The following is a 25,128-nucleotide window of genomic DNA, read 5'->3' as shown; positions in this document are numbered from 1 at the left end:
TTATTCACCCGTGTACAGAAGTACGGTCGACCTCAGTTTTCGGCATACCGCCGAAGCAGACATGGTTTGGCGCATTCATAACCGAGCTCATTAGGCAGTGTAAGCTTTATCATCGTATCCACAAGTACAGCACCTTATCGCGGACACTTCTAGACGGCGTGCGCTTTACCAAAATTAACCGCACGCCACGCGCCCCCGTTTCATTCCGTCCCGATATCGTCCGCACGCGTCTACAGCAGCGGTGAGTCGCACGCAGCCTAGTAGGCGTTGCATAACCCTCCTCGCCCCACCGGCCGCTCCCCCTCTCCATTCGTCCCAGCAGCGGCGCCAAACAGGCGGGACTCGGGTGCGCGGGGGTGCTGAGGGGGAAAAAAGCGCGGGGAAGAGCGCCCGCGCGACCGGCCGCCTCGCCATTAGGTGTCAGTCGAGTTCGTTCGCGTGGCGGGGCCGCCATATTGCTGACCTGGCCCGAGAAAGCGGCGCCGCTGCACAGACAGCGACTGGGGACGTATCTGCGCGCGGCCAACAAGGTCGAATCGTAGTCTATGCGGTTATTTCGAGCAAAAAAGCGATTCTGCGCGCCATAGCGCAAGAAACTGCAAACTATTTGTGCTCCCTCGTGTGAAGCGCTGTATGAAACTCGCGTATTGCGCGCAATTCGAGCAAAAACGCGATTCTGCGCGCCATGATGCGAGACACTGCAAACTACCAGTGCTCCCTCGCGTCCATCTCTGTATCAAATTGCGCCCGAGCTCGGAAACTCTAAATTGCGCTCGGAAACTCGGACTGCTCCATACCCTCTTCTACAACATGCCTGATACGAGTGTTGCTGCATTGGCCAGTTGGTTTTTCCCAGTTGTCGGCTAAAATTTTCCCATTTTTCCCCACAAATATATTTTTCTTATATATAGTAATTTTAGAGTAAAAATTCAGCGCGAACATAGCAGCAAATTTGTAGTACATCGGGCTCTTTTTTGTGGTCTAATACCTTTCTTTACAACCCGGCTCGTGTGGCCTCTTTGTACGCTGTATATGAGTGCAAGGCTCGTATAGAGTCATGGCACATCGACTGGAACCTGCCCAGCTGACCTGCAGTGGATGTGTGGACCGATGCTTCCTTCCGCGGGACACTCGACAAGATTTTGCCGCATGCTACGCTCGGAATGGTGTCGGCAAGCCCGCTTTTTGAAGGACTGCCTACGTATTGCCTGTGGCAAGGAAGGTGATAACCGGCGTCAAGCACGAGCTTTTAGAGACTGGACGAAGACAGCGGACCAGACCATCGAGTTTCTGTGGGCTTCTGTACGTCCCCAACTCCCGAAGAAGAAACGGGTTGTAAATGCCGGCCAGGACGTCCTTCTGCTTGGAGATGCCCAGATTCCGCAGCAGCACAGGGAACTACTCAAGCTTGGCCCAGTGCTGTCTCCGCCGGAAAAGGTGGCTCTGGTGAAGAACTTACCCGCCGCGTCACCGAGGAAGACCGCCATCGCTGTGTAGTGTAGTGCGTCGACGCATTGACAAAAGCTGTAGGTAGGCCACGGAACTCTAAGGTCCTACGACCTTTGGTTACGTTCCTCAATGAGAATGAATAGCGCCGCATGGTGTCGGATAAGGAAGGATTTTTCGTTGTGCTCCCCGAGGCATCATACTCGCAGGAAGCAAAAGCGGCAATAGATAAGAACTTCAAACAGGTTAAGGTGAAGTGTGAACGAGTAAGGGACCGTGCAGTCGGAATGCTAACGGAGTGTAACCTCATCTCGCTTGCTTCTAGTGTAAAGAAAGCTCCAGCTCCAAGTCTTGAATTGTTTTTTGCCGCAAAAACTCACAAACCGAATATCCCCTTTCGCACAATTGTGTCCGAGCGCCACACTTGGCAACACGCAGTATCCGGCTATCTACAAAAGAACCTCAACGCCTTAGAAGTAGTCGACCCCTATGCTGTTCCTGACTCACAGGCGATCGTCCGGTACCTCCAAGATACCCTCCAAGAACCCAGGAACCTGTTTCGGATTTAGCATTAATGTTGAAGATTTGTATTATTCCCTACCTCATGGCAAGCTCTTGTCCACCGTGAAGGAATGCATCACACTCAAGAACGATGAAGTAGCATTTACTGGTCGCAGCGGTATCACAGTAGAAGCCTTTTTAGAACTGCTTTCTTTTTACCTGTGTTCAACTTTTGTGGAATGGCGCGGGACAATTTTCTTGCAAAAACAGGGTGTTTGTATTGGTTCTCGTGTAGTCCCGATACTCAGTAGCATTTTTCTTGCAAAATTACACGTAGCGATCAAGGAAAATCTTGACGGTCTTGCTTTTAAGATCTGGAGATATGTAGATGACTTTCTAATACTAATGAAAAAGGGAGGGCACGCTAGGCGCGCGGTTGATGTGTTGAAAGTGTTTAAAGAGAACGCAATGGGTCTAAATCACGTTCGCAATGCCGGAAAAAGATGAACTTCAGTTCCTATATCTAAGACTGATGTTCAAGGAGGGCCACACTTGTTGGGTTAATAAACCGCGCCCCAAAAAGCCGATACTGAACTTTTGCTCAGGGCACACAAAACTGGTAAAAAACGGCATAGCCCTCTCCTGCCTAAGATCTGCTCTAGAAAAAATCTTGTGTGCACTCCGTCGCAGACGGTGTTTCCTTGCAAGTACAACGACTGACCGCGGCAGGTTTCCCCCTCTCTGTGATATCACGAACATGCGAAAAACTAATTGGCAATTTCAGAGGTCTCCGGACCACGAACAGAGGTGAAAGAACGGGAGCCAAAAAGAAAGCAGTGGCTGTTCCCTACGTGCCGTGCATAGATTGGCGCACAATCTGAGGAATGTTGCTCGTCGTTTTAATGTCGACGTGGTCTGTACAGCACCCCAAAAGCTTCTACGCCTTTCCGATAACTGGGACTGATGTCCAAGAATGGAAGAAAAAAATGCACCCCTTTAGGTGTTCGGTGCGGCACAGATCGAGATTTGCGTTCGGTGGTCTACTAGATTCCTTTCACTTGCCAAAAGGTGTATATCGGACAAACCGGGCGCTGCTTAAATATCCCCCTTAAAAGGGGCACGAAAACGCATCGTCAGATGTTTCTAAACATTGCGCTCAGTGCGAAGAGAAAGACAGCTGTAAGGCAATATTTCAGAAAACCGAGGTACTGTATACCGGCACCGCGACCAACGTACTAGAGAGATCATGGAAGCGTTTTTTGTAAAGAAGAAGATTAACACGCGCATCAGTCAACCCTCTATCACACTATTTGATGCGGAGATACGGTTCTTGTGCAACACCTGATTTGCCATGAGTCACAGAAGAAGAAGAAAAAAAAGGCGCCCTGCGCTATCTGGTCTGTTTTTTTTAGTTTGTTCCAAGTGTTGATTGCCTCACGTGATTGCTGACTTTGCCGTTTTTTCGGACGCTTTTATATATGTGTTTTCCTCTTGAATAAAATTTTAGCTGCGAGACAGCGCTTGTGTTGTGCACCTCTTCTTCGTCCGTCGTCTCTGTTCGCGATGTATTTTTTCCTTTAAAATGTACGTAACCCAACTAGCCCAACTTTCCATCCTATTATATAGTAATTTTAGACTGAATACAACCAAGGTAATAAATATAAGAATCAGTGAAATAAAACAAATACAAAGCCTGTTAATAATGAACATCAGGGCTGGATTGTTCTTGATCACATCACCGTCAATCACCAATTCGTTTTTATTAGTTTTTGCGTTGAGGCTTGCATTTGCTTTCTAGCCTCTCCTGTATAGACCGTAGAAATTTTCGCGAATTCCTTTACAACAACATGATTGCGTGACTAAAGAGCTGGGAGCGGTTGGAAGCAATTAATAGAAGGGCCACTGCCACTATAGCTGGGACAAATTCAAGGACGCAGCACTCGAAGCCTGAATGAACCTGAATAGACCAGGGCTCTGTATCCAAGGCTAGGCAACAAATTAAAGGAAACATCAAGCCAAATTTCTTCTCGCGACACTAGTCAGGCCGCCATGATAGCAGCATTTTCCCTTCATCTCTGCATATTTTCCCGAGAAAGCACAATTACGACATCGGTTAGACACCGCGCTTTTTTCCCCCTCAGCACCCCCGCGCACCCGAGTCCCGCCTGTTTGGCGCCGCTGCTGGGACGAATGGAGAGGGGGAGCGGCCGGTGGGGCGAGGAGGGTTATGCAACGCCTACTAGGCTGCGTGCGGCTCACCGCTGCTGTAGACGCGTGCGGACGATATCGGGACGGAATGAAACGGGGGCGCGTGGCGTGCGGTTAATTTTGGTAAAGCGCACGCCGTCTAGAAGTGTCCGCGATAAGGTGCTGTACTTGTGGATACGATGATAAAGCTTACACTGCCTAATGAGCTCGGTTATGAATGCGCCAAACCATGTCTGCTTCGGCGGTATGCCGAAAACTGAGGTCGACCGTACTTCTGTACACGGGTGAATAAAAACACAGAAAGGTAAACGTTGAGTTACACGTTCCGGAGTGATGCAGAGATCATGATGAATACTACAGTGGAGGACTCATTTCAGTTTAGTCCACTTGCAGTTCTTTAACGCCGCACAGCACAGGGGCATTTTTATTTGGAAAATTGCTTTTCGAGGAGAGGAAATGGGGCAGTAATTGTAATAATTGTAATTTTCTCTCACAGCTGTTCCGCTGTTCGCTCCATTTTTTTATCCACTTTATTATCCTTCCGAATAACCCCCTTTTGGTCTCCGGTTCCTTGTTCCTTCTCGGAAATTCGCTTATTATGCCGAAACACCGCAACGCGAGACGAACGCGCCAGCATAGCGGTGTTTTAGCGGCGAAAAAATGCAAGACTATAATGAACGTATAGAGATGTGGTAGCCGATTCGTTTTCCTTTTTTTTAATGAAGATGTATAATAGAACTGAATATATGCTCGCGCCGTGCTGCTGAGTCGCTGTTTCAAACCTTCTAATATGACGTTTAATGGGGCACACTGTTGTTCGCTTCTGTTTTTAGTGTGCGATTTTTGTTTGTATGTTTCTAATCATCGTCTTTTTTTTCTTTTCTCGTATGGGATCGGTTAAGTTGGCAGCCTGCCTTGCAGATGACCAGGCACTACGCGTTATCTTTCGTGCAACTATTTTGCAGAGACCCATCGTTGAATATAAACGGCTTAGCAGAATGCACGGGCGGTGCTCGCAGGTAAAAAACGTCGAGGATGCTGGCGTACCATTGATTAGTTCAGTCCTGAAGGAAGACAAGTGATTGACTTAAAGCAATAGTTGAGTTTCCCCCTTCCTGTGGCGACTACGCCAATTGAGATCCTGTGTCGACTGCGCCAGTTGCGATCCTGTGTCGACTGTGCCAGTTGAATTTCCGCCTTCAGGTGGTGATGAGAGGAAACTACTTGATGATGAAATCGGGGTTCCTTGATGACCCGGTGGTTCTACTCGCAAACATTCACATTACTCAAGGAAAGGAGAAGGTTAACTATTTATTTACAACATAGGTAAAAAAACGAGAAGAAACAAAGCAAGGAGAAAACTATTTACATGACTAAATCGTGGATCAGACGAATTCAGCCCCCGCTCAACCCAGAGCGCTTGGTTTTAAACCCTCTGTCTCCGCCCTTAGCGGGGACAGCAACCAATAAGATAACAAACGACCCATCTCGCCAATCAGTGGTTAGGGAAAGGAAAACAAGGTCCGCCCACTGATCAGAGATTGGGGAAAAAGTACTGATTAAACATTTGGGAAAGGAGAGGTTGCAATCAAATAGACAAACAACACAAATGCGACTTCCGTTCCCCACGCCACCCACGGCACCACAGACGCTAGAACCATGTGCCGACGAGGCGATGACTCAGGTTGTTGACAGCAACAAAGAGAACACAGTCGTTAAGGGAAGTAGACAGTCGTTACAGGAATAGTGGGTTTCCGGTCACTCGGCTAATATCTCGTGCGCCCCCGAAACCTCGTCAACCCCTTAACAACCACATGTCGTCAGCTGTACTTGGTTCGCGTTTTTCCCGGCGGGTCATCCCCGTGACGGCGCGGCGTATACGAGGACGTCCGCTGCACAAAGGGGCGGCAGGGACGGGACGGGCCCCTTTGTTGGGGACTTCCGACCCCGCTGGAGCAGCCTTCCTTGCGAACCCAAGACCAACGAGTTCGCGGAATGGTCAGCGAACTCCACAGCAATTTTCTCAGACTGGTTGACGAAGTGGTACACAAAATTCTGTTCAGGCTTATGGGGGGGGGGGGAGGGGGGGGGGGGGGGGGAGGGTGCTCGGGAAAAGATATTCTGCTGCGGGGAAATTTGAGCCATGGTGCTCTTGACAGAGAGAGCGGTTCACGCTGTCCCCTCTAGGCCAGTTGTTTTGACCAATAGTTGACACAGTGTTCGAAGACGTGATCTAGCCCTTTCTTTCAAAATGACGCGGGATCACCGAGTAATCGGAGAATTCCTAGGATTTCCAAACCTGGAGGGAAGTAGCTGAAACGAGGGAGGGTCTTGACCTCCCAGGAACATCGACATCATCATCCCTAACTATTAGCTGCAGGTATTCCTATTTTCCCGCACAATAATTGCCTTCGGTTGCTGGGTAATGTACAATATTTAATCAATTATCTGGCAACATTTAATTTGGTAGCGGTATATCACACTTCCCCGCGCTCATAAGGATACGCTGTTAGCATCATCATCATCATCGCCATCATCTCGAGAGTCAAAGGCGGGTGTCGTTGCATGATCTTTGCAGTAAGTCATACATGAGAACTGGCGCGTTTACCTGCTGGACAATCCTAGTGTCATTAATGCGGACCGGGTTGTGGGTTTGCAATGCGTCATGCGCGCATGTGTAGTAATGTGGGATCCATATGGATCTTGAAATGGGGGTTGAAGGGGGTAGATGGGGGCCTGGTACGACGAGAAATTGCATCGTTGTCACGTGAGTAGGTGTGATGTCATATTACAGCGTCGTCACGTGACTAGGTCTGATGGCACATTACATCGCTGTCACTTGACCTGGTATGACGCCACACTCATATGATGTCATCACTAATTATAGTAATTAATCTTAGTTTTGCCTAATTATATTAATTACCATTAATTAAGCGACGTCATGATGTTCGTCGCTTGACTCGTCGGTTCGTGACGTCACATGGTGCCGTTTTTTGCGTGCCTCTGTTCGTGTACTGCAGTCGCAGCTTGTCAAGTGTTTTCGAAGGCAACATACAAAGGATTGAAAAGAGCATTCTCGCTATGCCGGAGAGAGCTAGAAAATCGAAATATACTGATATGCGTCTGCATAACCGTCGCATTGGAAAGTACATCGGCGACCAGTTTCTTTACATTCGGTAACTATTCTCAAGCCTAAAAAGAGTATAGTGAATACCTCCCCCCTCCTCTCAATTTCTGGTAAGGCGCGCTCACACTAGCGGGAAGCTTCCCGCACCGGCACAGCGTCAACGTCGACGCTGCCTCGCAGCTCCTCAGAATGACGCTCACACTGCGCGCGTTTTCTCGCTGCGGTTGTCTTGGAATGTGGAGAGAGGAGGCGCTGAGGGAGGACCCGAACGAGCAGAAAGAGAAGGGGATAGTCACGTGACACTAGAGAAGACTGGAAAGCGCACCCCTTTCTCGCGTCGTCGTCTTGATCGTCTGCTAGCTCCCCTCCGGTCGCCCTGGCAAAGCAGCCGCCGAGTGCCCGGCCGGCCGGCCGGACGCGCGCAGCCTCCGCCTCCGCCGACGGGGTCACTGAACTGGGACCGACGTCACGGTTCACGGTCGGCGCCCATTGGCTGTTCTCGTCACCGGCACGGGAAAAATAGGTACCGAACCCATCGCTCCGCGGGACGGCACAGCAGGCTGTCCGCGGGAGAAAAACCGGCTTGGGCGGGAAGCGGCACGCGGAAAACTCCCGGCGTTGCGCGTTTTCCAGCTAATGTGAGCGCGCCTGTAGATGGTGTAGAAGGGCTGTGTTCGTCAATTGCCGGTTCGTGCGTGAATGAGTGAGAAGCTTCCAATACGAACAAGTATACACGAAGCAAGTTGCCAAATACTGACACATATAAAGTACTCACCGACGTACTGGTGGTAAGTAAGCCTTCCCACGCATTTACATCGTTTTTGGCTACTACTTGTCGGCCCTGCTTTTCACTTGAGGTCTTTGCTCTCCGTCCCTTTGATCGTGGACACAAGGCGGCTTCTTCGCAAGTTCTCTTTATGGCGTGCATTTATTGGAAAGTGTGATTTTTTTTCAGTGCTGCGTCGCACTTAAATGACGGAATTGCGCCCTCCACGCGAAAATAACCAAACCACAAGCAGCAATTTTCAGGGGGAAAGTTGGCAGTGCCTTAACTTGAATAACCCTGGAATTCAGCGGGAAGCTTCTGCGCGCATGGTTACCCATCACGTGGCTTCACAGCACCCCATCGGGTGCTCTTAAGGTCAACCCAAAGGGCACCCCAATGTCAAAGGTCAACTGAAGGTCATGAGTAAAGGTTCGACGCCATAACTATGCCACATACGTCACCCACTGCTGTCGTTGGTTGAGGTGAAGGTCGTTGTGCTGCCTATCCGAAAACTGCTTTACTTTTAGCATAATGATGTTTTTCGATTAAAAAAAAATAAGTGAGATGAATCTTGTGACGTTCGTGTCTGAGTAATCTCAAGGGTGATCACTGCAGCATCGCCTTTCCGGAAAACGCGCTATTGTGGTCAACTAATCACTGGCAGCCGCCCTGTTTGGCGATAAACTTGCACTGTGGTGCGATGTAAGCGCCCCGTCATTTCCACACTTTTCGAACACAGTCATGCAACTGTGCTCCCATTTAAGATTTTGCATAGCTTAAAACAGGACGGCGACGGACGGATTTTTGTTGGGCAAGAACACCCGTGATGCCGTAAAAAACCTCTCCAAGTTAATTTTCAACTTTGTTCACTCTCAGTGGTCGTAACGCCAACTTCTCTGCAGCTCTCAAAAAGCACGCCTCAGCTGCCTTGTTTACTGCAGTACCGAGGCGCGCGCGAGCCGACGGCACGCGAGTCCTCGTTGGCGTTCCATAACCCTCCTCGCTGCTCCGGCCCCTCCTCCTCTTCCCCACCCACTTCTCTTTCCGTTTACACTGCGCCAGCTCTTCCGAGCCTTCGGCGCAGGCCTGCCAACCCCAGGGATTTTCTCCTATATCTAGAGAATTTAAACGTTTAGGGGAAAAATAGATTATTGTTGTAATGTAGGAAAATTTTACTTTCTGTATGGGTCATTTTTATTTTTCGGTGTGAATAGGCTCCTTATTCACCCTTTCTTGACCACCTTGATTTTGAGAGTCTACCAATGCGCCATCTGCACGTGCGGAAAGCATTGATGGGATCGAGGTAGCGGGGTCGGGCAGGGTGGAGGTACGAGGATGACGGGACTCACGAAGACATTGGGGGACAACAATATATTTATTCTATTTACATGGTGAATCAAATGCACGGACTGTACAGAGATGATGAGGGAAGCGCTGCAGAGAAGAGCTCTAAAGACTCAATGAGGCAGACGGGCGCCCTGAAATAAGGCTTTGCCTCTGCAAGCTTCCCTGTTCGCCGCACTGCAGTGCAACAGAGTTTTCTCTCTGATCAACCTGATGAAAACAATGACTAGAAACAGCTTGGCGACGCAAACCCTGGAAGCTACCCTTCACGCCAAGCGGCTTCTAGGAGGAGCCAACTCTTATGACTTTGCAGTGAAGGAACGCTTAATTGGCCTTCTGAAAAAAGACATAAGGCGAAAATACGTCCCCGAATCGCTTTCTCTGCGGCGGTTAATGAACAGGGCTCTGTGGCTGCATAAATGGGCGCAGAGCCGCGTTTTCGCTCCAAAACAAGCGCATACAAGACGCTGCACCACGATTCGAACGCGTTCCGAAGGCGAAAATACGTCCCCGAATCGCTTTCTCTGCAGCGGCTGCAGAAATATGCCCTAGCCGCTGAGGTTATAGAAAAGAAAGGAACGGAGCGAAGAGCGGAACGGCTGTGAGAGGAGAACAACTAGGCGAGGAGGCGGAGGCAAAGGGAAAATAGTAGGAAAGGGGAAAAAGGGGGCGAGGAGGGTACAGGAGGAGGAGAGGCGCCGTTGCGAGAGGGGTTATGGAACGCCAACGAGGGAAATGCCCTTCAAGGCACGCGGCAGCGAGCGTTATGAATGTATACACGCCCAAACTCGTGGTACGAGACGGCGCTACCCCATCTTCCGGACAGCGGCTTTCGCGGTAATTGCAGAATGAACCGCCCCACATTTCACTATATTGTGGGCGTTTGCGAGAACATGCGTCGGCAAGACACCAGCATGCGAGAGGCAATCGCTCTGGAAAAACGCGTGGTGATTGGCCTTTACCGCCTCGCAACGTCACCTGAAGAGCGGACTGTTGCAAACCTTATTGGCGTGAGCCCTGCCTCCGTGAACATGATATTTCGCGAGTTCTGCGCCGTAATTGTGCACACAACTTGGAAGCTCAATTTGTGTGTTTCCCGAAGTTGCATGAATTGCAGGAGCACATGCGCCAGTTCGCTGCAGTTTATGGCTTTCCTCAAGGTGTTGGCACCCTGGATGGCTGCCACATCGAGGTGCGCCCTCCAAAGGAAGAGGTGGCAGATTATTTTAACTATAAAGGGTGGTACAGCATCATCCTCCTCGCTGTGGTTGACCACAGGTACAAGTTTTTGTACACCAACAGTGGGAGTCTTGGCAGAAATAATGACTCTGCACTGTTTCAAATCTCACGACTTCCGCGTATTTTAGACAGTGACCTGTTTCAATTAGAAACAAGGACAATTCAAGGGGTGCAAGTTGGCCCTGTGCTTCTTGCTGACCAAGTGTTCGCCCTGCAGAGGAATGTAATGAAGCCCTACCCCTTTCCTGGAACTGCTGGGTCGCCCGCACAGACCTTCAACTACCATCTATCAAGTGCCAGACGTGTCGTAGAAAATGCGTTTGGACATGTTAAGGCACGCTTCAGAATGCTGTTGAAGGGCCTCGAGTGCAATATTCACAATGTGAACATTGTGGTCAGAGCTGCTTGTGTGCTACACAATGTCTGCGAGCAATTCAGTGATGAGTGTGATGCAGGATGGCTGAGTGCAGTGCAAAGTGCAAACGAAAGGCGTCCCCAACCAGTATACATGAGTAGCTGATTAGAGCCGTCAGGAGTAGCAGTAAGGAATGCCCTGGCGAACCACCTTGCAGGCAACTGAAACATTTTGCATAAATCTGGCATAAGGTGACACAATCTTTAGCTTTTCGTGAGAGCTACAAAAACAGACGCTTAGTTTTTTGCTGATCGGCAGAGATTTCGTTGTTTCATTACCAGTTTATAAAAGAAGAGCGTCCACTTCTGAACAGGCCATAGCAAAGTTAAGAGAAAAGTGACTACTGAGATGAATGGTAATGTATGCATATTCAAATAACCTAAAATGAGTGATATCAGAAGACGTAAGACTGGACATGGGCTTTAGAATCTTCAGACGCTGGCGCTCAACGAAGAAGACGACGAGAAGCGCCGAACACTCCGAAGCTCGTGCGTGCTCTGGACTGAACGCGGTCTCTGTTCTGTGCCTGGACGGTTCGGCTGGTTGTTCGTGACGCTGTGCTTATTACTGTGCTGTGCTGTGTGTGCTGTATTAGTAGTGTGCTGTGTTCTTATTACAAGTGATGGAGGTGCCAACGATCCCTCACCCTGGAGCTTCGCACCCGCGCATTGCCTACCGCCTCTGCAATGCCTGAGACCGTCGCCCAAACCGCTTCATCGCGCGCAGCAGCGTGACCCGACCACCTTCAGCGGCACAGATGACACTGATGGTTGAGGATTGGTTGGCCTCCTATGAACGTGTAAGCGCATACAATAAGTGGAACGATAGCGTCATGCTCACCAACGTTATCTTTTATCTGAGCGGCGTAGCCAATCTCTGGTTTCGAAACGACGAGGCTGACATCTCAAGCTGGGCAGCTCTAAAAACCAGTCTGCCAGAAGTCTTTGGCCGTCCTGCAGTGCGAAAGCTTCGCGCCGAGCAACGCTTGCGAAGTCGGGCCCAGCAAACCGGTGAAAACTTCACCAGTTATATAGAAGATGTCGACCTCTGCAAGCGTGTCAACCCTTCTATGAGCGAGGCCGACAAGATCAGACACATTATGGAAGGCATTGAGGATGATGCCTTCCAGATGCTCGTCGCCAAAGATCCCCAGACTGTCTCCGGTGTCATCGGCTACTGCCAAAGCTTTGATGAGCTGCGCAAACAGCGCCTTTCTACCCGGCGTGCAGGCTTTCAGGAGGCCGCAATTTGCAGCTTGGCTCTGCCAGGGGACGGGGCTCTGGACCAACAGTCGCTCCTCCAGAGCATCCAGCAGTTTGTACGTGAGGAAGTCGCACGCCAGCTATCTTTGTCTACCTGCCCGCCTACGCCTGCGCCGCTGCTCACTCCCAACCTACAGCGTGTTATCGAGGAGCAGGTCGCTGATGTCCTGCCACCTCCTTCTCAGCCACCCCTGATCGCGGCTCCTCTGACGTACGCCGATGCCGTGGTGCGGTCGCGGCCCTCACCTGCTGTCCCTGTCTACAGGCCACCTACCTGGCAGTTGGAACCCCAGCGACCTGCAACCCCGCCTTACTGTCCGGTTGCCCGCCCCCGATCACAGCCGCAGCCACTCAACCCCTGGTGCACACAAGACAACCGCCCTATTTGCTACGCCTGTGGTGTCGCTGGTCACGTGGCTCGTTTGTGTCGCAGTCGTGACCACTGTCCCTACGATTATAGGCGTGAGCCGACATACGACCTTCCGCCGTCGTCCTCGCCTGCGTCACACTTGCCGCCTCCGGATTCCTCTCCTAGCTACCATCCCGCTCCCACCGCTCCCACCGCTCGCCGTCTCCTGGCCGTCGTTCCCGCATGAGCAGAGAGACATCCGTATAGCGAGCATCGACGGAAGGAGACACAGCATACTTTATGAGAAGTTCTCACATAGCACTTGCGGACTACCGATTAGCAGAATGACTTTTCGGTTTACGGTGTCCAAGACCGAGAAAAATTTGCTCGCCGATGACGCTTCGGCCGAGCGCCGCTGCGGTTCCGCGGGCCGCGGCAGTGCGTTGGGCTACGAAGACGCCGACCTTCACGGTGAGCGATTCTCCAGCTGTTGCCTTTCTTTTGGCTGCTGTCCTGTGCGCAACATTTTTCTTATTCTTTCAAAATTTTCGCCCGCTCTCTGCAATTCTGCGCGGGCTGCCAGCATTCTGACGGGGGATGATGTGGGCTGCAATACGCGCTGCACAGAGGTAGAGCCTTCCAAACGGACCGAGAAAACAATGAAAGGAAAAAAAGAAAGAGAGAGAGAGATAAGGCTGTCGCTCGGCTTGATGACCTTGATATGGTTCGTTTTTTTTTTTTGTAGAGCGCATCTCTTTGGCGCCCGTTCCTGCGTTTCGCGGCGTCGCCGTTGTCCCTCGTAACCAGCTCCGCAGCCGGGACAGCGCGCTGCTCGCGCTCCTGGCGCCAATGCTCCCGCACGCCCAAGCCGAACCGCATAGCCGCCGCCGTTCGCCACTGCGTGAAAATGACGTGAAACCGCTTCCGACCACAAAGCTTCTTTCATGACAATCAAGAACTCTTAGTGGAGTGTTTCTTGAAGATGGAATATGTGCGAAAAATAATAAGTTGTCTGTAATTGTAGTAAATACATGCCTTGATCGAATTCTTTGCCTCAATCTATCCAAAGACTGCGACAAAGAGAAGAAACACATAGGACAGACGTTAGCGTCTGACCTGTGTCACACAGGACCAGTGTCTGTCCTGTGTGTTTCTGCTCTTTGTTCTTTGTATTTTAACGCTAGTAATATGTCGCAGTCTGTGGATCAAAAGCACCAACTAGCCCAACTTAATTCTTTAATCTATCCAAAAGCTGCAGCAGCTGACGAGCTGCGCTCAAATTTCGCATTAGGAAGCAACCTCAGGTGGTTGGTTCAAGCCTTCGCCCTGAGTTGTATCGTCTACTCTATACCTTACTTACATCTCCATCAATCAGAAGAAGACAGAGTAGAGTGCCTCATGAGGCAAACCTACAAATCCGCCCTTCATCTCCCCAAGTGTACACCCACTGAGAGACTTCTACAGCTAGGGATACACAATACGACTATGGAAATGGTGGAAGCCCATTGTGTGGCTCAGTACGAGCGTCTATCAAAAACTCAAGCGGGAAGAAGTATACTGTGAGAATTGCAGATTGGATATGAATCCACAGAGTCCCGTAGGCCAGCACCCCACCGATATACACAAACAGCTCTATATTAATCCCATCCCCAAAAACATGCACCCTAAACACCACGCTACAAGGTGTAAAGCGCGGGCAAAAGCACTACACAAGAACTATTCTCAGCTCCAGGAGACAGTTTACGTCGATGTCGCGGAGTATCCTGACCAGGAAGCAGTTTTCGCGGCAGGGATAGTTGGCAACTCAGGCAACCCCCTTGCAGCGGCCACTGTTAAGGTGAAGCATGCGGAGGAGGCCGAAGAGGCGGCTATTGCCCTGGCTGTCGCCTCAACAGAAGCTGAATATATTCTCAGTGATTCCAAGACAGTCGTGCGAAATTTTGAGAAAGGCAAGAGTCCACGCTGCCACCATGTCTATTCTTGAAAGACAGCCCAATCTAGCACCTAGCTGCCAGGTTCAAATTATTTGGTGCCTGCGCACTCGTCTCACCCGGGGAACGAAGCAGCCCACGACTTTGCCCGAGGATTCGTCAACCGGGCTGTGGCCTGCCCAAGCCTGAGGTCGGCCAGGGAGCGCATGATCACGTATCAGGACATAACTGTGCACTGTCGTAATAATAGACTTAAATACTCACCCCGCGCTAAGTCTTCGACCAAACCCCGGCAGGTGGCCTGGAGACAACTCCAGAAAAACACTTTCCCCAACCCTTATAAAAACTCCATTATGTATCCGGGAGTATTCTCACCCCAGTGTCAGCTATGTGGTCAAGATAGGGACGACTTAGCTCATATACTGCATGAATGTTCATGGGCCACACCGCCGATGGACTTGCAGCTCTCGAACCGCGAAGAGTGGGAGGTTGCGGAGCTCAGCTGCAGCCCAAGGACCCAATTCCGGGCCGTGAGCCAAGCTTTGGAAGTCGCCGAGCGCCAAGGGCTCCTGGCCACATCACGCGACCAGCAGTGGAGCAGGGAAAAAGAAAAGTGAAATGGAGACCCCACTCAATCTACAAAAGAGCATTTTGAAGAATGTTGATCAGTAGCCAAGCGCCCTAGCCGCCGCGGCGGGTCATTCTTGTGTCCCATTTCTTTTTTGCCAACTCGGCAAAGACGGCTTCTTTGATTTCCCTTGTTGAAATGCAGTCTGTAGGCTTTTAAGCAATGTGAAAGTTGCGAGAAAATAAGAAATTTGTTAATAGCCGAGATTATTAATAAAATATAAGTGCAAAAAATTACTGTCACACTGTTGGGTGCTATTTTTGATATCTTGGGTCAGTGCTATTTTTTTTAAACCTACAATCACCTACACCTCGTGCAGGCTTGTGTAGGCTAGTGGAGGGTGGGGCTAAAGCTATGGCGTAAACTAAGGCGCGTGGCACTCATCTGTCCGAGCCTCAGCCAATCACGTGATACTGAGCATCGTTCTCTGCACGAGCAGACTACAACCACCACAGATTTCGAGCGTAATATGCGATACTATTAAGTGGAATAAACAATTGGTTAGTAAAAAAAATTGATATTCTGTCATGATTACGATGGCATAGAAATGCTAAAACTACCTATATAGGTGGTTTTAGCATGCAATTTTTGTCATCTGCATAACGCGAACATGGAACGCGTCAGCTCGATAGCTGCTGAGTTTTTTGCGACTCGTCTTCTTCGTCACAGGATGAAAGTGATATGAGGCAGTTATTCTGATGCATGAAACATATCCTTTCTTCTGTAGAGAGTGGACAGCAACCGCATCCCCCTTTATGTAGCGAGCGTTGTTCCGTGGTACTTGGCCACCGAGTTCCAACGACTCTTCCGGCTGACCCGCGACGAGACAGCCCGCAACCTGACCGACCGTTCCGAGGCGTCGGTGTATGATCTCAGAGGCGAGCATGGAAGGCAACAAATAACAGCGGAGAAGATGATGTTGATTGGTCTCGCATAGTTGGCAACTCGGACAACTGTCAACCATACCCAGTAAAAAAAAAAAAAATGGAACCAATTGGGTTTCAACTGGTTTCACTTGGTTCCAATTGGACTGAATGGGCTTCCAGCTGGTTCCATTTGGGATGGTGTTCCTACTGGGCAGTCCAAATGGACTGCCAACTGGACCAATTGAGCTAAGTTTGCAACTGGTTCCAGTTAGAATGGTGTTCCACTTAATTGGACAGTCGAAATAGATTCCGCAATGGTGGAACCAGCGAAACAGACGCAGGACAAGAACAAGGCACACACACAACGCAACGTCTGTTTGCTGGTTCCACCATTGCGCATAATGAATTAACTAGCCCGGCAATTTACTCTATTGAAATGGACTCCCAACTGGACCAATTGAGTTTCCAACTGGTTCCAACTGGAATTGTTGCTCCAATTAGACAGTCTAGATAGAGTGCCAGTTGGAGACAGCAGTAGTCTGATTGGTAATTCATGTTCCCATTGTGTGCTCAGTTGAATCAGTATTTCCCAACCGGTGAATTGGCCTTACCAACTGCATCCAATTGGTCTGACTAACTGCGATCAATAAATTCATGTGAACACTTGCGTATTTGAGAAGCAGGGCAATACTGATTAGGTTAAAATAATTGGCCTTACCAACTGCATCCAATTGGTCTGACTAACTGCGATCAATAAATTCATGTGAACACTTGCGTATTTGAGAAACAGGGCAATACTGATTAGGTTAGAATAATTGGCCTTACCAACTGCATCCAATTGGTCTGACTAAATGCGACCAATAAATTCATGTGAACACTTGCGTATTTGAGAAACACGGCAATACTGGTTAGGTAGAATAAGAACTATCTGCTAAATTTCATACGTCATTTATGCTATTTCTGCAGTCAAAAATGAATTAAATAATTATGTTTAACTGGTAAGCGCCACTAGCCCCAATATGTGAGCCCCACATAATGGATATATAAACAGAAGCAAAAGTGTAATGTATGATTGGTTCGATTTCGGAGAAAGATTATATTCCCTTAAAAATTTGGTATGAGGTACAACATCTCAGCATGCAGTCCTCACAGATCAGTTTTTCTTTTGCACCTTAATGTCTCTCACAGTGTGAATTTTGCGTAGCTTAATTGGGTGGTAGATTTTGTGAAAGTTTCCTGGATGCAATAATTGCCTGCATGGGACCTAATGGGGGCAGTTATTCGAGGTGGCCCAACTGGTTCAATTGTGCACTAATTTTATGAATGGAAATTGCAATTGCTACCATTTAGAAATTTCCGAATTGGAGTCAGCTGTTTTTTTGACTGGGTATATCGTCGACAAGTTCGACGTCGCCAAGTCATCTGTAAAGATGTGCCTAAATCGGCTGCTGGAATTCCTCTTCGGTATCTCGGCAGAGATCATTCGATGGCTCCCGCCAGCTGAGCGTGACCGAAGTAAGAATCACAAGCTCTGGTGACCACGAAGAGCGACAGGCAATTGGATTACCTAACGCCATCGGGTGCATCGACGGATGCCATATAGAAATACCAAAGCCTGCAAAGTCCGAGCAGTCGTATTACAACCAGAAGTAGTACCATTCTGTAGTTCTGTAGGGCATCTGCAATGAAAATAAGAAGTCCATCGATGTTTTGCCGGTTTCCCCAGGTTCCACTCGTGTTGCGCGAGTGCTGCAAAACAGCTTCTTTTACGAAGGGGCGTCGGAAAACTGCAAAGATAATTTCACATATACACATTTAATTGCCTTAATATGTATCATCGTGGCACAAAACTTGCATGATCAGGAACCAAGCATCGCAGCATGTTTGGCAGTCGCAGTTCTTAATTCAATGATGAAAATCGTAATGGCATGCAGGTCCAAATGGAACATGTATATCAAAATTTAAAACTGGTTTAAACTCCATGGAATCGTCTTCCACTTCTTCCAGTTCACATTTTCTGCTGTATTCATTGAGCATTGCTGCCACACATTTTTTGTTTTTAATTATATTTAAATATAAATCCTTAAAGTGTGCCTGATATATTAATATGCATGCTGTGGCATTTGGTGAGCTGGTTTCACTTGTCATATGCTACAATATTTCTGAGAAATGTCAGCAGCCATGTGATCAATTCACAAATTTAGGGCTTCTATTATACTGGCATAACCAATAACATGCAGGTGGATACCTTCTTGGTGACTCGGCCTACCCCCTGCAGCCATGGCTGCTAACCCCTTACAAGTGCCCAAGCAAGAACTACGAGGAGGCTTTCAACAGTGTCCACAGTCAGCAGCGGGTCATTGTGGAAGGGGCGTTTGGCCTTCCGAAGAACTGTTTTGGGCTGGTTTTGTATGCAAATTCACCATCGGTTAAGCAAATTGTCCTAATTATTATTGGCTCCTGTGCCTTGCACAATATGTGCACAGAGTCCGGTGATGATGATGAAAATGAATTGCCCAGTCAAGAGCAGGATGTGAATAATGCTGGAGAAGGTGACGTTCCATCTTGCCCAAGCAAATTTTGGGATGACATAGCGCAGTCTCTTTAAAATGCTTTATTTATTTCACTGCATTGTTTGTTCATATATAGTACTGGCACAAAGTTTTTTCAGTGCTTGTTCCTTCCCTGGCAGGTTTTATTGACATATATAGTACTCATTTACGCTTATAATAATTGTACATAGTGTTTGCATATACATGTGACATGATGACTAGCCCTCGCTCAGAAAGTTCTTCGTGGCTTGTTTGCACATATGGGCAGGTACAGAATACACACTCATATGCAATTCTTCACGTTATTTGTGCATCATGTTTGTAATTATGTACGACATGACAACTATAGCTGTTGCTCGTAAAGTACTTGGTGGCTTGTTTGTACAGGCTGTTTCACAGTTAGAGGGAAATTCGGAGTGCGTCGCTTCGCGATGCGGCGAGCTGTGGAATCGTGCGCCACTGGGAAGCTAGCACATGCGCTGACGTCTGAGCGGCGGAGTCTTGCCGCGTCGTCTGCTATGGCGGGTGCGCCCCGCTCGGTCAAAAAGAAGGTGGATTACAAGGGCAGGGCCACGGCTCTCATCGTTTTTTGTAGCAGCTGAGCTTATAGACCAAAAGAAAGGTTTTGCCGCGCCAACCTCTGATCCTTGACTAGCAGTAATGCTATTGTATAAACTGCCTTCGCAGCATGCTTCATTTATACATTTTCTTTTCCGAAACCGCAGTACTGATATCGTTCAGTTCTAGAAACGCAGCGTGATGAAGACAAATTTTGCGCGCTATTACTTGGAGCGCGAAAGAGGAACAAATCACTGCACCAATCCCGTACAGCCGTATGGATCAGACACAACAAAACGAATGAATATTATGGAGTCATGTTTACAGAATATGCTCTGAAAGTGCTGCTTCTTGACCGCAGTTGACTGCCCCAGACAGCATGTAGCTGCCGGTAATACAAACGTCATGCTCCGGAATGAGCCTTTGTTCACGACGGCCCTGATGACAATGCATATTTCACGCGGCATAGAAGCGGAAAGAGAATCGGTAAATGCCGTGTTTATTCCCAGCACATCGAAATCGGTGATACTGATGAAGGCGGCGGTGACTCAGCGTTCCTTAAAATAAAATAGTAGATGTCATCTCATTGCTTTCGTCATAGTGGGAGGCATTATTCTTTGCAAGCGCAAGCAGCATTTTTGAACTCTGTACTGTTCAAGATAGTTGACGGTCGTTTCTTTCTGCTCGATCGGGAGTCTTGTTATATAGCCATCCTTCTAAGTCATTTGGCTTTTTCAATGGCCCGTGTACCAGAGAACGAAAGGATGAAGATGGCGAACCTCTGTTTTCGAAATTACACTCAGAAACAGATTGCTGAGACAAGAGGTCGTCCGATAAAAACAGTGAACAGAGTTTTACAGGCCTTCAAGAAAGAAGGGCGCATCAAAGATGCCTCTCGAGGACGTCCACCAAGGGCTACAACTGAGGAAGAAGATTTGTGGATTGTCGCAGCTGCGGCAGACAATCCCCGTGCCTCTCTGCAAGAAATCCGCAAGAGCTTGAACTTGAATGCTTCCAAGGCTACCGTCAGCCGTCGACTTAACGCTGCTGGCCTAAACAGCCGATCGGCCGCTCAAAAGCCTCTACTTCGCAAAATAAACAAAGAAAAGTGGCTTGCTTTTGCACAAGACCATCAAAGTTGGACGGCCAGAGAGTGGAAGACAGTGGTCTGTGTCCTTGTGTTTTTTGCGCTTTTACGTTCAGAATGGTCTTTAGCGACGAATCCACGTTCACATCCTCGTGTGACCAGAGAGCGCGGGTATGGCGCCCAGCCAGGACAGGGTAAGCTATTCAGTTCAGCATAACTTTATTGTTTCAACCGGTCCTCCTACCTACTCTTATTCTTTAGAACGAATTGTTTTTCATGTATGACATTAAGATATGAGTTTATAATTAGTTTTGCTCTCCTCGCGCGCTGCTTCAGTGTAATTTGTTTACTATTGCGTACATGAATGTTTCGTCGTCTATAAAAATATAACGCTTCGAGTAATGCCATGAACCACTGGAAGCTTTATTTGTCGTCTTCAACAGCCGCCGGCGCACGGCCTTATCACTGTGATTGTAGTGCATGGAATGACCTTGTTCGTGCTCGTTGTCGCGAGCCGCGGCTTTATCACATTCTTCGATGTGCGAGATGTGCCGAGATTTTTCCTGAATGATTACGCGAGGCACAACTGTTTCTGTATCGTTCGAGACGTTTCCAGGTTCCCTAGGCCATTTATCTAGACGGTTCTTTGCCCACTTTAAATTGAGCGCTGACGAATGCAACGGGCATTTGTATAGATCGACGACCGCCGAGCACGCTTGCTGCTATCGCCGTCGGCGATTGCTTAGTTCTTATGTGGGTGCAAGCCAGCCTAATAAAAAGCTTACACCAGTGAATTTCAAGCCTCCTCATTTTTCGCCATCGGCATTGTCACCTGATAGGTTAGAAGAACTTCTTGTTGGGCTAGTTGGTGCATTGCTTTGAAGAACCAAGTTGCGCATTCAAAAGAGACGACCACAGGAAAACACCAAGGAGACAGCGCTCTTTCTGTCTCCTTGGTGTTTTCCAGTGGTCATCACTTTCGAATGCGCAACTTGGTTCTTCAAAGCATTGTCACCACTACGTGACAGTATCTTTGAGCCAAGTATGGCAGAATGATTTGGTTATCAAGTAAGGCAAGTCAACCATGGCACTTCTTAATCTCATCTCTTTCGCGATTTCAATATGCGGTTAGGGGAAGTGCATGTGCTGTGATTACGGCTTTAGTGGAAATCACTGCCGTGGACATGAACCGATTATATTGTCAAGATTAACTTATAAACATCAATCCATACATCCGGTATTAGATATTGGCAGTTCATACAGCTCATTTGTTTTTATTTTCAGATACGATCCGCGCTACATGCAACGGGTCGCTGCCAGCGGCCGCACAACCGTAAGCGTGTGGTCGTGCATCACAAAAGATGGCCTTGGACCACTGATATGCCTCGAAGGCAAGCTCAGTGCTACAAAGTATGCAGGGATCATCGACGATGTGTCGATTCCGCACCTGCTTGACGGCCCGTTTCCGGAAGGGGACTACATATTTCAACACGACCGGTCACCAATCCATACCGCTGGTGTGGTAAGCAAGCTGTTAGAAGAGCTCGGTGTCACCGTCCTGGATTGGCCGCCCCAGTCCCCGGACCTCAATATCGTTGAGAATGCCTGGGGCTCAGTGAAATCCTCCCTGGCGCCGCGCCATTCTATGCAAGGCTTATCCGAAGATGGCCTCTGGTCCATCATTCGCAGCGAATGGCACGAGCTGCGAAAGAACACGGCGTTGACTGAATCACTCTACGCTTCTCTGCCCTCGCGAATGGGCGCTGTCATCACTGCCACTGGGGACGTGACAAGATACTGAGAGAAGTTGCAAACGTTATACGCCCATTCTCTATCGGTGGCTGAGGGCTGTGAAACCATTCCCTTTGGCAGGGTGCAGCACATTTAACGAATTTTGTAACATTGCACCATCACTATTAACATTTCATTCCGTCCAATTAGCACAGATGTGCGAAATCTTTTTCCTCTTCTGTTTCCCTTTTTCGATTTTGTGGTCAATAAACACCAAGAAATTGCACTGCAAATTTTGGTTTGCTTTATTTTCTCGGGTAATACGGTAGAACACACATGTAAGGAAATTAGTATTGCTATCTTGGAAAACAAGAAAAGATGCTGATTGTTTTGGTTTAATTTGCTTTATAGGGTTTAACCTCCTAAAGCGACTCAAGTTAGGAGAGACGCCGTAGTGGAAGGCTGCGGAAATTTCGCCCGCCTGGGATTCTTTAGCGTGCTTTAACATCGCAAAAAACGGGCGCCTTGCTTTTCGCCTCCACCGAAAAGCGGCCGCTACAGCCGCGCGCACTTGGATTCAGCATTCAAGCGCACTAACCACTGAGTCACAGTGGTGCGGAAAAGCATGCTATCAAAGGTGGTAAATAGAAGAGCAAAAGTTGCACTAACAAATGTTCTTTACCATACCGGCTCAGTTCCCATAAAAAACGATGAAGGCCGTGCGCTGCCTTTGTAATCCTCCTGCTTTCAGACCGAGAAGAGTGCACCCGCTCCGTAGCAGACGACGCGGCGAGACTCCGCCCCTCAGCCGCCAGCGCAGACTGCGCTTGCGCGAGCTTCCCAGCAGGGCGCGATTCCAGCGCTCGCCGCAACGCAAGGCCACGTGCTCCGAATTTCCCTCTAACGGTGAAACAGCCCGTACATACATGGGCAGGTACACAGCACATACTGATTTGCAATTAATTGCATTCTTTATAAATAGTGTATGTAAATATGTACATGACAACTAGCTCTTGCTGGTAAAGCTCTTGGTGGCTTGTTTATGCGCTTACAAGTTGTTTAGACAGCGCATACTTGTTTGCAATTCTTCATATTTGTACATTGTTTGTAATATGTGTGACATGGCAACGACCTCTCACTGAGAAAGTTTTCCTTGATGGCTTGTTTGTACACTGTCAGGTTGTTTACTCAGCACATACTTCTTTATAATGATTGATGTCAGGAAAAACAAATTAAAATGTCTTAGAATCATTCCAATTGTGTTACGCTTATTTAAGCTTCAGTCAAGTCGTCACTAAAAGATGTTGCATGCAAGAGCCCATTCCTAACTAGGAGGACATTATGCAGTTAGTCTAAAACAACCACGGCAGTGACGGCACAAACAGAGGATGGCAGTAATTACAAAAGGTAAAAAAATTCACAGGGTACTTAAGGCTGCAGTGCTAAGAAGGCAAAAGCATTAGTGTGCCATCATGAGTGGTCGACCTCAACACAGGTTGCTCACTGAGAACTTGAACAGGGGCGCTACCCTTAAGTACAAGCAGCATAATTTCCCGCTGTGGCGTCTCACTGTCTTAAGCGTTTGGTTACTGATCACAGCATTGGGGGATGAAATCCCAGGATCGAATTGAAATACCCATCAATCAAAACACCTATCAAGTCAGAAGTTTCTGGTCACCAAATCGTGGTTCGTATTATTTTGCTCATAGGTGTACAACTTTCTTTCATCACTCTTTGTGGTGTTTTGACAAATAGGTAAACTTTATTGTGTAGCATAAAACAATATCTGATGTAAAACACATAAGCAATTAGGTAAACGTATAAATAAGGTGTGATGACCCCCATAATGCGCAGGTCCACACGGGACGGAGAGGCAAAGAGACACCGTATGGCTCAGTTTAAACAAACAGGTATATTCAATAATTACACATGATTAAGGTTATACATCAGAGGCTGGGGCGTCCGAGCTTACGTGCCGACGACTTCATGGGGGCGATGGAGTGGCTCCGGAGTTGGGCTCGAGCGGTTGCTGGCAGAAGCTGCACGCCGTCGGGCTTCGGCGCTGAAGGCCCTCTTGGCGAACGATGTCGTCCTGAGCGTTCTTCTTCCGTTTCTTCGAGGATGGTTCACAAACCCTTCCTCTAGTGTCGTTCGGCTTGGAAGATGAACAGGAGGCGAGCTTGTAGATGATGACAGCAGAGCATAATTTTTCAACAGAACAAACTTTGCACTTCTTTACTCATCGACCGGGCAGGTTAGTGCCTAAGTAGCATCACATTACATGCTAAGCATGGAGCCCCAGCTCAGACTGGACTGCATCCGTTTACATGCGCTTTTAAGCACTTGATTAGCAAAGGACTAAGGGCGGTCATTTTCAGTGGCCCGCCCAAAACATCAATTCTCCAATCCAAAATAACATGCGAGATGGGGACCACCCCTTGGGTGGGGCTTAGCCTCGACCCCAGAGTCTGTTAACAATACAAACTAAATAAACAACAAAAACGCCACCACTCTCTCTCAAGTGAGAGTATACACAGGCTCTCTCTTCGGAGCTAATTCACTAGCGCCTGTCTTTCCACATTCTTGGCGAGTCTTGCCTGTCCGCCATGACAGGTGTCCGTCACGGCCCTTCTGGGAAGCTGTGGGTGCCTTCCCGGCGATAGCCCACGACAAAGGGGGGGGGGAGGGAAAGAATGTGGTCCCAGTGGCCCGGAAATTGGGGAGGATAAAGCCTGTTTCCCCGGGGCGGCGGCGGGTCCGGTTTTTCTGGTCGTCACTCAAAGAGCATGGCTGGGTAATTGATGATGCCGCTGTCACGGGTCTCCGTCTACGCCGCGCCGTCGAACGTGGATCCTCGTAGCATACACGGAATGTCACACTCGCTCACCCTCCAGAAGAATGTTCTCCGAACATTTGAGTCCACGCAGCTCCCCTTGTCTTTCTGAATCGCCTCGCACAGTGCGTCCGACAAAACACTTTTGGCTGCACTCAACACCACTGCACAACACCATATGCCTCCGCTGTCAATACTGGCGTCTCCAGGGGCAGCACTGATCTTCTTTTACAGATAAACATGAAACTCAGCACCCAAGCCTCTCCTTTCTAGTCCAAACTGGAC

At 48.7% G+C, this 25,128-nt stretch overlaps 1 protein-coding gene across 1 annotated transcript; it reads left to right on the top strand.

Annotated features, from left to right (window-relative positions):
* Positions 1-10,285: 10,285 nt before the first annotated feature.
* On the top strand, positions 10,286-22,080 carry LOC144120274 (uncharacterized). The gene is made up of 5 exons (XM_077652671.1): positions 10,286-10,402; positions 10,510-10,584; positions 15,944-16,094; positions 18,323-18,491; positions 21,564-22,080. Exons 1-5 carry the CDS (start codon positions 10,286-10,288, stop codon positions 22,078-22,080), a joined length of 1,029 nt encoding a protein of 342 aa, XP_077508797.1.
* Positions 22,081-25,128: the final 3,048 nt, after the last annotated feature.

This window comes from Amblyomma americanum, chromosome 2, assembly GCF_052857255.1.
Source record: "Amblyomma americanum isolate KBUSLIRL-KWMA chromosome 2, ASM5285725v1, whole genome shotgun sequence".
In the NCBI taxonomy this organism is placed as follows: Eukaryota; Metazoa; Arthropoda; class Arachnida; order Ixodida; family Ixodidae; genus Amblyomma; species Amblyomma americanum.
Note: the sequence above shows the minus strand (reverse complement) of the source record. Positions and strands in the feature narration are given on the sequence as shown.

Coding starts and splice junctions, on each gene's coding strand:
- LOC144120274 (XM_077652671.1), top strand. CDS start 10,286: ATGCGTCGGCAAGACACCAGCATGCGAGAGGCAATCGCTCTGGAAAAA. Junction 10,403..10,509: donor CTGTTGCAAACCTTATTGGC/GTGAGCCCTGCC, acceptor CATGAATTGCAG/GAGCACATGCGCCAGTTCGC. Junction 16,095..18,322: donor GTCGGTGTATGATCTCAGAG/GCGAGCATGGAA, acceptor AATAACATGCAG/GTGGATACCTTCTTGGTGAC.